The sequence below is a fragment of the Epinephelus moara genome, chromosome 13 (assembly GCF_006386435.1).
Source record: "Epinephelus moara isolate mb chromosome 13, YSFRI_EMoa_1.0, whole genome shotgun sequence".
In the NCBI taxonomy this organism is placed as follows: Eukaryota; Metazoa; Chordata; class Actinopteri; order Perciformes; family Serranidae; genus Epinephelus; species Epinephelus moara.
Genome location: NC_065518.1, coordinates 10,891,486 through 10,904,630, shown reverse-complemented (window position 1 = coordinate 10,904,630; position 13,145 = coordinate 10,891,486). Strand labels below are relative to the sequence as shown.

Below are 13,145 nucleotides of genomic sequence, written 5' to 3'. Positions count from 1 at the left end.
AAGTGGACTGATAGATACCGATGCTGCCTTCAGGTGTCCCCAATAAGCTCCGGCTTGGGTGGTGGGAAATTGCGAATATGATTGTACACTCTCATTTCTCGCGCTGACGTGGACGCCATAGTTAGATTAGATTTCAGCGAAGTGAAGTATGTAACAAAAAACATCCATGAGCATGCACGATATCAATTAATGACATAAAAAAAATACAAAGAAAAGCGCAAAAATAATAAAAGTAAATCTTAATCTGTCAAATATTGACAAATGTCTTAAGATATTCACTTCAAGACTCTGCTAACTCACCACTAATATTAAATTATGGACTTCCGGTCTGCATTTCCCGTTTTTTTGACTGTTTGAAGTGCGTTCATGTAGAAGTTTTCATATTTCCAACAGCATTAGAACGCAGCATACCTAAAGAGAAAGGCGAATCAACCAATCAGAGCGCGCCTTTTTCTATCAGTTACGCCAATACGGAAGTAAATCAGCAGAGGGCGACATGGTACCACCAGTGCGGACTTATCTGTCGATAACGTCCCTATTAAACTGGCTGACTGACAGTTTATGAGTTTATTAGGTTACTAGATGCTTCTATCACGCATGGTTTAATAACAGGACACTGAAGGTTGGTCAATTGCGTAATAAAATAGTTAATTATTGACCTATAAAATGAATTCAAAATACATTTCAAACCAAATGACTATGCTGTTGTTGTCAGTGCAAGGGGAGTTTGGGCTGAATGTTATTAAAACTGCTTGAGATGAATTATTTGTGTGTTTTATTCTAACAACATGAACATCCCTGCTACAAATAATCAGTTATTGTTGTTTTATAGAAGTCAAAAGTTACAATGGGTGGGATGTTAATTGTAACATATTGCATTGTAAGATATTGCCAGCTTCAATACAAAATAATCTCAGCCTGTTCATCATCTGTTGTTTTTATTTACTCTAAAAGAAAATGAAAAATGTGAAGGTTGTTATTATTTCTAGGTTATTCTACAATGGTTTTACTTCACTTGAGAACAAATACGGCTGCATAAGGCCCATAAATTAAAATGAGTTTGACACCCCTGGTTTAACATAATTAATTCAATACACTTCTATCTATAGTGTATTAGTGGATACATTCTTTTGAGCACCACAACCCCCGCATAATGACTCGCACCACTATCAAGATTTAATCCCTTCAATCCAATATCATTTGGGAAGTCTAAAAGAGTCACAACATTAAATTACTTTATCCCCATTCAAGTTAGCGAAGAGCTAAATTTAAGATAGGCCCACAGACTGTATATAAAGATGGACGACGCATCTGCAATTACCCCTACTGTACAGAAGTGAAGCTAAGATTTCCCAGATACGGCCCCTGCCATCTTGTTCATTCTGAGCAAGAGTCTGATTTCAGTGGTATCAAGTGTCCTCCCATACACCCATCTGACCAATTGTGAACAGCACCACTGAATGTCACCCCACCGATTGGCTCACACAGTTGTCAATCATTTTATAGCATTAAATAGCTAATTAAAACCAAACTTAAAAGAAAAACAAACTCTTGAACAAACAGCAGTTTGATTAAAAATGACAGACACCATCTTTGGGAAAAACTTGATTTGATATGTACTTTGGGTTTTTAGTTTGTCCTGTGTTCCATCAACTAACATAGGGCGGGCCTTATGAGCTGTACTGCAGCCAGCCACCAGGGGGGCGGTCGAGAAATTTTAGCTTCACTTTTGGGAAGCTGTCATGTCGTCCATCTTTATATACAGTCTATGGCTTGGCCGTACTAAAGCAAGGTTTATACTTGTGGCATTTACACATGATCTACGCCGTTGTGAGCGTTTATACTTGTGCAGTGTTCTATGTCACTCTGCAGTTAAACCTCCAAAACACTAGTCGGCGGCGGAGGTTTCTGTGAAGTGCTGTAAAGTTTAGGTGATTCAAAACACACATTAAACACACATTAAACATGCTTAATAGAGACAATTTCAAACACAAGTTAACAAATCAGCTTCACTATAACTCGCAGCATTCACAGACAAACACTTGTCTTTATCTGGACACATTTTCCCCACAAATACAACATGCTAACGTTATTAGCACAAGCCTATGGTATTTTACATTGTATATATTAGCCTAGCAGCTAGCAGACTTTTCCTCTACTCATATGAAACCAGGGACAACAGCAACATTTAACAAAGGTAACGTTACAAAATTCAGCTCCATTACAACTCACAAGGTTCACTGACAAAACAACTGTCTTATACTGAACATGTTTTCCAAACAAATAACACATGCTACCTTTATTAGCACAAGCCTATGGCATTTTGCATTGTATAAATTAGCCTAGCGACAAGAGGAGATTTCCTCTGCTCATATGAAGCCAGGATAAATCACACACAAGACTTAAAATGCTATTTTGTGGGGGCTTTATTTATTGTTTGTATCTGTGAAATTAAAGTAAATAAAAGTTTCATTTCCACTGAGGGAAATGCGTCACCGCAACGCGACTTTTCTGGGGAGGTGTACGCCAGACTGCGGCATAGGGTGTGATGTTGATTCGCAGAAGTATAAATCCCGCATAAGTCTCTAGCAATTTTATACAATGGAAATAAAGCTCTTTTTTGGCTTCATGAGTAGCTGTTATAGGAATTAACGGGGTTTATTGCCAGCACTGTGTCCAGGTTTTTTACTACATCAATACTTTTAGCACCACTTCCTCTGCCATTACAAGTAACGAACAGTCCCTAAAGAAAGTAGGGGGAGCTAACGCCAGTCCACGCTTGCGATTTATATGACAAAGTTAACTCAGAAATATTATATTAACTTGACAGTTAAACACAGTACAGTGTTTGAATTCAGTTGAATGTGCCCACGAAGCTGTACTTTAGTTGTAACTGCGTCGTTAAGACGGTTGAGACAGATATTTATAGTTAACTGAAATCTCATTTAACGTACAATAATAATATGTGTGTCGAGACGTACGCAGCTTAAGTTAAAATGTTTGTTTGTGCGAGTTAACACGACGTAAATAGCGAAGCTGAAAATGACTGCAGATTGATGGTAAACAGTCTGCGGCACTACTTCCTGAGTTTAGGGAAGGGGCTTGGTCCCGTGCCTGCGCCCCGCGAACGCGCATCAAATTAGCATCGATGAAGTTTGTGCGAACATGGCGGATTTCCTGCCGACCAGGTCCGTGTTAAAAGTTTGTCTACCCGTCTGCCTGCTCAACAGCGGCGAGGTGGAACAGCTCCGAAAGTCCAAGGAGATCGACAGATGTATTTCCCGGGAGAAAACGTACGTGAAACGGCTGGTGAAGATCCTGCTGCTCGGCGCTGGCGAGAGCGGCAAGTCGACTTTCCTCAAACAAATGCGGATCATCCACGGACAGGACTTCGACCAGCAAGCCCGAGAGGACTTCAGAGCCACGATTTACAGCAACGTTATCAAAGGTGAGCTCCGCCGCGGACGGCAGGTGCTGTACGGGGGCAGATAAGCCGCGTAGCTGCGACAGAAAGGCGCTTAAAATGGATGGGAAAGTTTCCACATCTGTGTGGCAGCGCTGGGCTGGGTGAGAGGACATACATAAACAGTCTACATCTGCTGTCGGCACACCCATATCAACCAGGGTCCTACCGAAATCTGCCGTATTTAAGAGTTTATACCCGCGAAGCCATAAAACATCCAACATATTAAATTTATTTCACAGCCACACTCAAGCCGGTAGTGTCGAGTAGCCATCGGCTAGTTTAGTTGCTCAATAACTAACACAGGGATGTAGCTAATGGAGGGCAACCCCACCACCACTGTGTTGTAAGGTGTTCCTGTTTGTCCACTCTTTGTATGTATGTACAGGGAGTACTCTATATATCATGGACAACTTATTATACTGTATAAAGTAGTGTATGTTAACCACCCAAAGTAAAGTCACATTAGTTAATAACTCTCTGACTTTATCAAATGTAATATAAATGCTATTATCTTAAATATGTGCAACATCAAGTGTTGATTTCTGTTTCCAGAAGAAGTACTGGGACCCTATATTTAAGTCAAAATAGTTATACTAATGTTTAGAAATACTCTGTAAAAGTCCTGCATTCAAAACTTTACTTAGGTAAAAGTTAAAAAATGTTAGCATCACAATACACTTAAAGTTCTGAAAGTAAACATTTAAGAATAAATAACAGAAAAATATAAATTAAAAAATGTAACTAAAATACAAATAGAAATAAAATATAAAAGTAAAATATTAAAATATATGATCACTGTGCTGTGGCTGTACGTGTGAAAATTTAAGTAGTGGAATATATCACAAGAAAAAAATCCTGCATTTAAACTTTACCTAAATAAAAATACAAAAAATATACAAATAAAATACAACTAAAAATATTTAAAAATAAATAAATTGTGTAAATATAGATCAGTAAATAAAATAAAGTAGAAATAAAATGTGCATTAAAATAAAAATTAAACGTGCATTATGCTTCCTTGGTTAACACCAGTATGTAAAATATAAATATTAAAATATATATTCGTCACTGTGCTGAGGCTGTAAGTGTGAAAATTTAGTTAGTGGAATAAATAATAAATAACAGAAAAATATAACTGTAAAAATTATAAATAAAATATAAATAAAAACTATTTTAAAAATAAAATAAAAATAATAGAATAAATAATAATTCAGTAGAATAAACAACAATTATTTGGAGTAACCATCAGAAATATGTGCAGTTAAATGCACTGTATGTTGCATGTATATTATACTGCTGAATTTTAATTATTAATGCATTAATACAGTGATACTCAACTTGTGGCCCGCGGGCCAAATCTGGGGTCTAATTTATGAACACTGCATATGCACAAAACGACACCACTTCCCACGCATCAGCTGTGATCTCTAAAAACAGACTTGATTGGAGAAACTTTGACCCATGCTTACAAACAATTTGGAGACAGGAAATTGGCGACCCAGATGGTGAGGTGGAAACCTGATTGTAGAAATTAGTCAGATATATTTTGGCGCACACCATTTTTGGCTTTCATCTGTACGTGCATTTTTAGAATGGATCCTATGCATTGTTTTATAAATGAGACCTCTGGGCTGCGATAGTGTACTGGGTGGCCCGCTGACCATTTTCTAACTCACAATGAAAATAAATTGATTCACACTGTAAATTGTTTTGCACATTTAATGTTAATAAGGTGCCAGCGCTTGTGTGTTTTAAACAAGTGCCAGGGGTGGATCCCTCGGACCCCAGGGCAGAGGTTGGGTCAATTATTTATATATTAATTATCAGTGTTTATTTATTAAGTGGCCCCTGGCCTCCTGTCAGTTTGCCAAAGTGGCCCTTGGGCAAAGCAAGCTGAGTATCCCTGATAAATGTGTCGCATTCATGGAACGTTAGCAGAACGAATTTATGTGTAAACTGTTCGCAGAGGGAAATTTACGTGTATTTGGGCATTCGTCAATATGATAGAAGCTCCGATGTTTTCATAGATCTTTTCGTAGTGCTTGTGTAAATGAGATATTGCGCATAAATATTGCTTGTCATCATAAGAAATCAGTTTTTATTCGTATTGAGCTCACAACATGCAGAGGCCTTTGAAACATATAAGTTAAACATGATGATATATTAGATTTAAGCGTCGGATTAGGGTTCCTAAAAGCATGAATGAGTTATTTAAAGCAATGTTTTTATCACTCTAATTTTGTATCAGGTTAAGACGAGCCAAGTTAAATGACTTCATATACTGCTGGGTACCTTAACCATGGATAATATATCATTATTTATCAGTTGATTATATTTTGTATCAATAACATAAATCTACAAAGTTACTCAAAACTAAAGCTATCTGATAAATGTAGTGGAGTAAAAAGTCCATAATGTTGTGGATTAGAAGTATAACGTAGCATAAAATAGAAATACTCAAGTAAAGTATAAAGAGCAGTGCTTAAGTAAATGTACTTAGTTACTTTCCACCATTTGTCCACACATTTCACATGTTTCTGAGGTCTGTTGCTATACAGACGTAGTTTCAACTTCCTGTAAATCATTGGAAAATGCACAAATGTTAGTGATATGGGACTCAGGGCTGCACATTTAATCGACATATTATCAAAATTGTAATATGGCTAAGTGCAGTATTCAAATAGCAGGACCTACAGTTCTTCGACAAAGGTAAAATGTGTCACAACATACCATTATAAATGATGAATTTAGAGACGCCACAGCCTACAATCATATTCCAGATGTAGGGGAACATGTTTGTTTGGCACAGACCCCAGACAAAAAAATTTTTTTTGTGTGAAAATGAAATGCTAAAATTACCATTCCTGCTAAAATTGTGACTCATATCACAGTCGCAATATCTGTCAAAAAAATTGCAATATGACTTTAATTTGCATATCGTGTAACCCTTATGTAACCTTAAATTTCTGCCTTAAAGGGATCGTTTGGTTACAGTAGGTGTCAGTCGGCACGCCCCCAGTGTGGAGAAGCAGGCCGGAGTCCGACATGGAAGCTAAGGAATGTACTGCTGTGGAAGGGTCGGCGACAAAACATGTTTTTTAACCACCTATAAAAATCAGTATCAGTTTAAGTGTACGCTATATTGAGAGTATTTTCACAGCTATGCCTCACTGTCCAATAGCCTGTTCCAAACGGCTTCAGTTCCCAGTCTGTGCTCCTGTTAAAGGCACCAGACTCCATTGAGAAAAACGTCAATTTTAGTTGCAGAGTACAGGAGCTGCTGGTCCAATGCTGCTTTGATCAGTTAGTTAGGTTGTGTTGTTATGTGACTTCAGTGAATCGGGACTAAGCTTTTTAAACACCAAAGTCACATTATAAGACAAATCGACTAACTGATCGAGGCAGTGGTAGACCAGCAGCTCCTGTGTTCAGCTATGTTAAATCGCTGGTTTTCTCAGTGGAGTTTGGCTTTGAAGAGAGTAATTTAACGGCTTGATTTTATAGTTTGAAATCAGTGTGTGACATTGAGGTGAAACAGTGGAAATACTCTCAACGAAGCATACACTTAAAGTGATATTAACTGTTTTAGGTGGGTGTTTTTTAAGGTGGCTAAAACACATTTAGTAGATTGCTTAGCTTCCATTTTAGACTCCAGCCTGCTTCTCCACACTGGGGGCGTGCCGACTGACACCTACTGTATGTAATATAATGTCTGTGGGTAAGTGCAACCCCATTTCAAAAAAATCTAAACTGTCCTTTTAAAATAAGCATTTTTGAAATTGTGCTTCACACCTCTTGTCAGACAAAACAGGTTTCTAGGCCACCTATTTTTTTCGTTTGGCATGCTGCTCTTCTCGTCTCTCTTCCACTTTAGGTTTCATTCACACGTGGCCCTGCTAGGTTTTAACACACAGCCTGCGGGCCTCTCTTATGGCGATTATCTTCACTTCCCCCTCCAGGTGTACGTGTGTTAGTGGATGCCCGGGAGAAGCTGCACATCCCGTGGGGTGACCCGGACAACCAGCCACATGGGGACAGCCTGATGGCGTTCGACACCCGGTCGGCTAAGATGGCGAGCGGGCAGCTGGAGACGTCTGTCTTCTTGCGGTACCTACCTGCCATCAGAGCTCTGTGGGCCGACTCGGGTATACAGAATGCGTATGATCGTCGTAGGGAATTTCAGCTGGTAGGTGGATGCACACACACATACTGGTAGATAGTGGTGGCCCAGTTTTTGGCTCAAGTACACGACTTTCTTTCACCAGTAAAAGTTTTCTGGGTTTTTTCAAGAAGTCAGAGTGAGAGAGTGGAAGGGCGGGGACACAGCAGTGGAAATAGAAAGTGAAACTTCTTCTGAATTCATCCTCCCTTTCCTCTCTCCCTGTGATTCTTACCCTGGTTCTCTCTCGCTCTGTTGAGCAGTCAGACATGTGATTGATTCAGCTTCCTGTTTACACCTCTCCCCGCTCCTTATGTCTTGGCTGTCAGCATGCCTGTTTTAACACTTGACGTTTTACCCCAGAATAACGGCTGTGGGTGCCGGCATGTGAGCTCACGTGTCCCCACTGAGACCTTCCTGTGCCCTTTTTTTTTTTGCGTGGTTCTACTTTCACAACCTGCTGCCATTCTCTTTTTAAAACTAAATTTGTTTATGTGAGCTGCCGGGTCCTGTGATGACCTTTGTTCAGTATTCCAGCGGTTGAGGAGGGCACAGAGGACACACGTCTTCGAACTGCTTTCAGTAATGAGACACAACCAGAAAATTTACATTTTCCTGTCAGTTGCATAAGGCCGAACCGTGCTCAATGGCGTTTTGTTAACGGCCTCACACAGCTTGTTGGTTTGAGCTGGTTGTGCAGACAGAGAGGGGAATAAGAGTGATCAGAGCTGGAATGTTGATCTGTGGTTAAACAGCTTTACACTTACAAACAGCTCTGGCTCTCACACTCAGCGTTATTGGTGCACAAACACTAAGAGTGTCACACCTTGAGTTACACAATTACACACACACACACACACACACACACACACACACTGTGTGCATGTGGGGCTTAAACTAACCATTGTTTTTCTTTTATTTTGGTGTTTAACGATTATATAACAATTATTGTCATTGTCAATTAATTGATTAGCTGTTTGGTGTATAAATGTCAGAAAATGGTGAAAAATGTCTCAAGATGGCGTCATCAAATGTCTTGTTTTGTCCACAACCAAAAGACTTTAAGTTAAGAAAACCAGAACATATTCACATGTAAGAAGTGCAATCAGAGTTTCAACTTTTTTTACCTTAAAAATTACTCAAACCAATGAATCCGTTATCAGATTAGTGGTGACTGATTTAATACTTGACAACTAATCTATTAGTCATCGCAGCTCTGCCCTGTACACTTTCCTACTGCGCAGACTGACATCTTCAGATTGCTTTTTGTCAGACCAACAATACAAAACAAAGAAAATAGTTAAATCACTTTCATAGAGAACAAAAAAGTCATAAATCATAAACAGGGTGCAGCTCCTTAAGAAGTCTTAAAATGCCTACATTCAATATTATAAATATTAAACCCTAAAAGTCAATAAATATAAAACTTTAAACCTCCCACTGACCCTAATATTGTCTTTTTATTTTAAACTTACTCTTACCTGTTGGCAAAATGTAGCTTAACGTAAGTCACTGTAATTTAAATATTCCTACATAAAACCTACCTCTGCACAGGACCACTTATAAATACTTTTATACTTCTCTGCAATGCTTGAATAAGGTGATTGGTCCAATAATTCGTCTTAAATTTGGTTTAAAATCATCTTGAAAGGTCTTAAAAAGCAGCAATTTAAGTGTCTGATACCTGCAGACACCATGATAATCATATTCTTTTTTAATTCTTACGTTTTTTTTAACAGTCTTAGGTCAGTAAACATGTCCTGTCCCCTTTAGATCTGTCATGAGGAATGTTAAAGAGAATTTATGGTTTATCAACTAGTCCATCCACAGAAATTTAATATAGTGATAATAAATCAGTAATCAGTTTTCTATGGGTGGGAAAAAATCGATACAGCATAGTATCGTGATATTTTTGTGTGGCAATATCGTATCATCACACAGTGCCAAATATAGATTTTTTATTATGTATTATTATTAATATGACAAACACAAATTAAACTTTAGGTAGCCTGCCAGAGTAATATAATCAATCGTCCACTAGATACAATTTGCTGCTACAAAAAATGGCTGAATAGAGATGAACAGACTGAAGACTTTATCTTATTAGATAAAACAGATGTTGACAAAGTTTTCCTTTTGGGGACATCATTTACAGTTGAAAAAAGGTAATAAATCACAATATATTTTATCACGATACTCAGCGTGAAGTATCACGATAATATCGTATCGTGGATCCTCTGGTGATTCACACCGCTAACGTTTTCTTTAGTGTATAATCACCTGAAAATAAGAATCGTTGTGTTTTTGTGTACTTTAAAATGAGCCATTTATATCTACATACAGAGCAGGTCCCCTTCCACTGAGTCCTCCATTTTGTTTCTACAGTAGCCCAGAAAGGACAAATCAGACTCTGGCTCTAGATAGGACCATTCGCTTTGTCCACCGTAGTTTTGCTACTTGCTTGGCACACAGGAGGAGTTTCATCTCTGCGTCCTTACCGATAACTCCTAAACACTGGACCTTTAATTAGTTTGTGAAATAACAGAAAATTATCTGTGACTATTTTCGTAATCGTTTGCTATTTATAGAACAAAAATGCCAAATATTTCATGTTTGGACAGAACATGTAATTTGAAGATGGGACATTTCCATATATTTTCAGACTTTTGATTGACGATTGAAGATTAACTGAAAAAAACCCCACCACATAAAGCGATAACAGCTGCAGCCCTTTGTAGTGTTTAAAACAATGATTTTAAGTCTAAATATGAATTAAATCTAAAACCAGAGGGCATTATCATCATCTTCACTCCAAATCCAAGAGCTCTCCCGCCCAGACATGAAACCCAGCTGCTGCAGCTGAAGAGTCGCCCTGTCGAGAGCTGCTTAAACATTCCCCACTCTTCTTGTTTGCGAGGGATTTGTTTTCCTGCCAGCAGATACCACCCCATTGTGTTTTGACCATGCCCTTTGCAAGTATTTGCATTACAAATCACACGTGCCCTCGGGCCTGCTTGTTAATTATCATTAAAAACACATGCACAGGCTGAAACCACACATGGATCCCCTCGCTCTCTGTGGAACAAAGTTCACAGAGCTGCTGTCTAAAAGTCACCCACGGACATTTTCTGTCTGTCTTCTCACCTGAGATGTATTTGTCATTAACACAGCAGCACATCCTGATGATAAGAGGATAAAAGCCAGGGGCTGTGTACGAGGCGTCCGGTGCACAATTCAAATGACACACTGACATTGTTATGTAATCTTATGTTTCAGTTTTGCTTTTACAGCATGCTCATATAAACTTGTCATGCCTCATAACGAGCTGGGGCAGCTCAGAGTGATTCCTCTTCTTGTTTCTCTTCTCCTTTTTTTATTGGACTGATTTTTTCTGATTTCAAAACCTCAGATTTGAGCTCTTTCACCCAGGCGAAGCATTAAAATTAGCTTCGCAGAAAGGTAGCTCTTCTGTCTGTTAGCGCAGTGCCACGCTGCTCTGCTCCTCCCTAGTGTAATCTTAGCCCTGCACACACTTCCCATGTGCACACACACACACACACACACACACACACACACACACACACACACACATACGCACAGGTTTTTCAGGTCAGGTTAGTTTTTAAAAGATCAAAGGTGAGCACAGAAGCTTGCAGCGGGGGAAATGGATGGTGTTTACACTCAGAAATAAAACCCAAACATGCACTACGTCTGATGAAATTTGACTTTGATAGCACGGGTGTTGGTTTACTGTATTCACGATGCAAAATACATGCAAAACAATCATCTAAAAAGCTGTGGCGTGGTGTTGTAGAGATGCTTTGGGTCACAGGAAGGAGAAGAAAATCTGTTTTGCTTTTTTGGTTTATGTTGAGCACAGGACACACACACACAGAGAGATAAAGGAATGCATCTCAGTCTTGGCAGCCTCATGTCTGGGCTTGCACTAATGGCGCATGAACAGCGTCAGAACGGTCTAGAAAAAACACCCCAGCGCACACACACACGCACACAGACCGAGTCACACTTCTGTATACATCAAAGACACACTTACAAACACGTGTCTACTGCAGTACCAAATACTTTGCATCCTGCTTCAGCTACTCAGAGCAGACTCAGCTCTCAGGCGGACACGCAGTTTTGGAATGGAAAACAAACAGATTACCTGCGTGTGTGTGTGTGTGGCAGCGAAAGAGAGATTTTGTCCTGCCTCCCCAACAGCAACACATAATAGCAGTTTGGTAAACGTGCATTACAAACTGTACTGTTTATGATTGATGTAATAAATTGTGCAGAATTAACAGAAATCCCTCCTCTGTCCTGTCGCAGGGTGAGTCAGTGAAGTATTTCTTGGATAATCTGGATAAGCTTGGCGAGCCGGTAAGTTGTTTCTGCCTGCACTGATTGTTATAATCAGGCGTTTACATGTTATAGTTCATATTGCAACATGTCTAGACAATTTAAGGGTAAGCGTTTTGGCGAAGAAGCTCCTGTTAGCTGGACCGCTTTGCCATGAGAAAACTGGGACATTTGACAGGACATAACAGCTCAGTAGATGTTTAACCTGTAGGTCTGGGAAAGTCTTAAAAACACTGAATTCAATTTTAATTTCAAGTCATAAAGGTCCAGTTTGTAGGATTTGGGGTAATATAGTGGCATCTAGCTGTGAGGAGTGCAGATTGTAACCAGCTGAAACTTCTCCCAGTTAGAATTCCTTCAGTGTTCATTGTTCAGGAGGTTTTTACCAGGAGCTGAATTTACCTTTCGCTAAGCCCCGCCCCTTTGTGATGGTCTGACAAGCTGTCGCTAAGCCCCGCCCCTTTGTGATGGTCTGACAAGCTGTCGCAGTAAGCATGGAGCCCACACTGTCACTAACTGCACCCCCTGAAGAAATATTATCATATTTTTGGAAAAATGAAAGAGTGTGAAGAAATATTATCATATTTTTGGAAAAATGAAAGAGTGATTCCAGAGAGAAGCAGACAGAGGGTACAGTCTGTGTTTGAAGGATATATCCAGGATGTCAAACTGACTCAGCAGCAACAACAGGTTAAAAAGACAGAGATAGTTAGAAGCTAAAGCCGAACTATAGGCTACAGGACAGGCAGAGCTCTCCGGGGGAAGTCAAACAGTGTTCATGTGATGACACAGAGCTTGTTGAATATCAGCAAAGTTTCCCTGCTTCCCTTCACTGGTTCCTGTACAGCAGGGTCGGTCTTTGTTTCACTGTTATAATCATTAAAAAGCAAAAGCAGCATGTGTATACATTCAGTAGGCTATATCTTCAGTAGCTAGCTAGCTAACCCTACACTTTTCAGGGTCTGATTTTGGAACAGGGAAGAAACTTAGATCTTTTTCCAACCTCTCCAGGTAACGAGTANTTATAATCATTAAAAAGCAAAAGCAGCATGTGTATACATTCAGTAGGCTATATCTTCAGTAGCTAGCTAGCTAACCCTACACTTTTCAGGGTCTGATTTTGGAACAGGGAAGAAACTTAGATCTTTTTCCAACTCCAAC

At 39.3% G+C, this 13,145-nt stretch overlaps 1 protein-coding gene across 2 annotated transcripts in view; it reads left to right on the top strand.

Annotated features, from left to right (window-relative positions):
• Nucleotides 1–3,115: 3,115 nt before the first annotated feature.
• LOC126399841 (guanine nucleotide-binding protein subunit alpha-13-like) overlaps nt 3,116–13,145 on the top strand; it is a 16,017-nt gene continuing 5,987 nt past the window's right edge. Inside the window, exons 1-3 of one of the 2 annotated variants that reach the window (XM_050060139.1) lie at nt 3,118–3,448; nt 7,426–7,652; nt 11,955–12,005. In XM_050060139.1, coding sequence (XP_049916096.1) covers nt 3,166–3,448; nt 7,426–7,652; nt 11,955–12,005 — 561 coding nt within the window. In that variant the 5' untranslated portion in view covers nt 3,118–3,165. Of the gene's footprint in view, nt 3,449–7,425; nt 7,653–11,954; nt 12,006–13,145 lie in introns of both variants that reach the window. The other variant, XM_050060140.1, reaches the window with a different exon arrangement.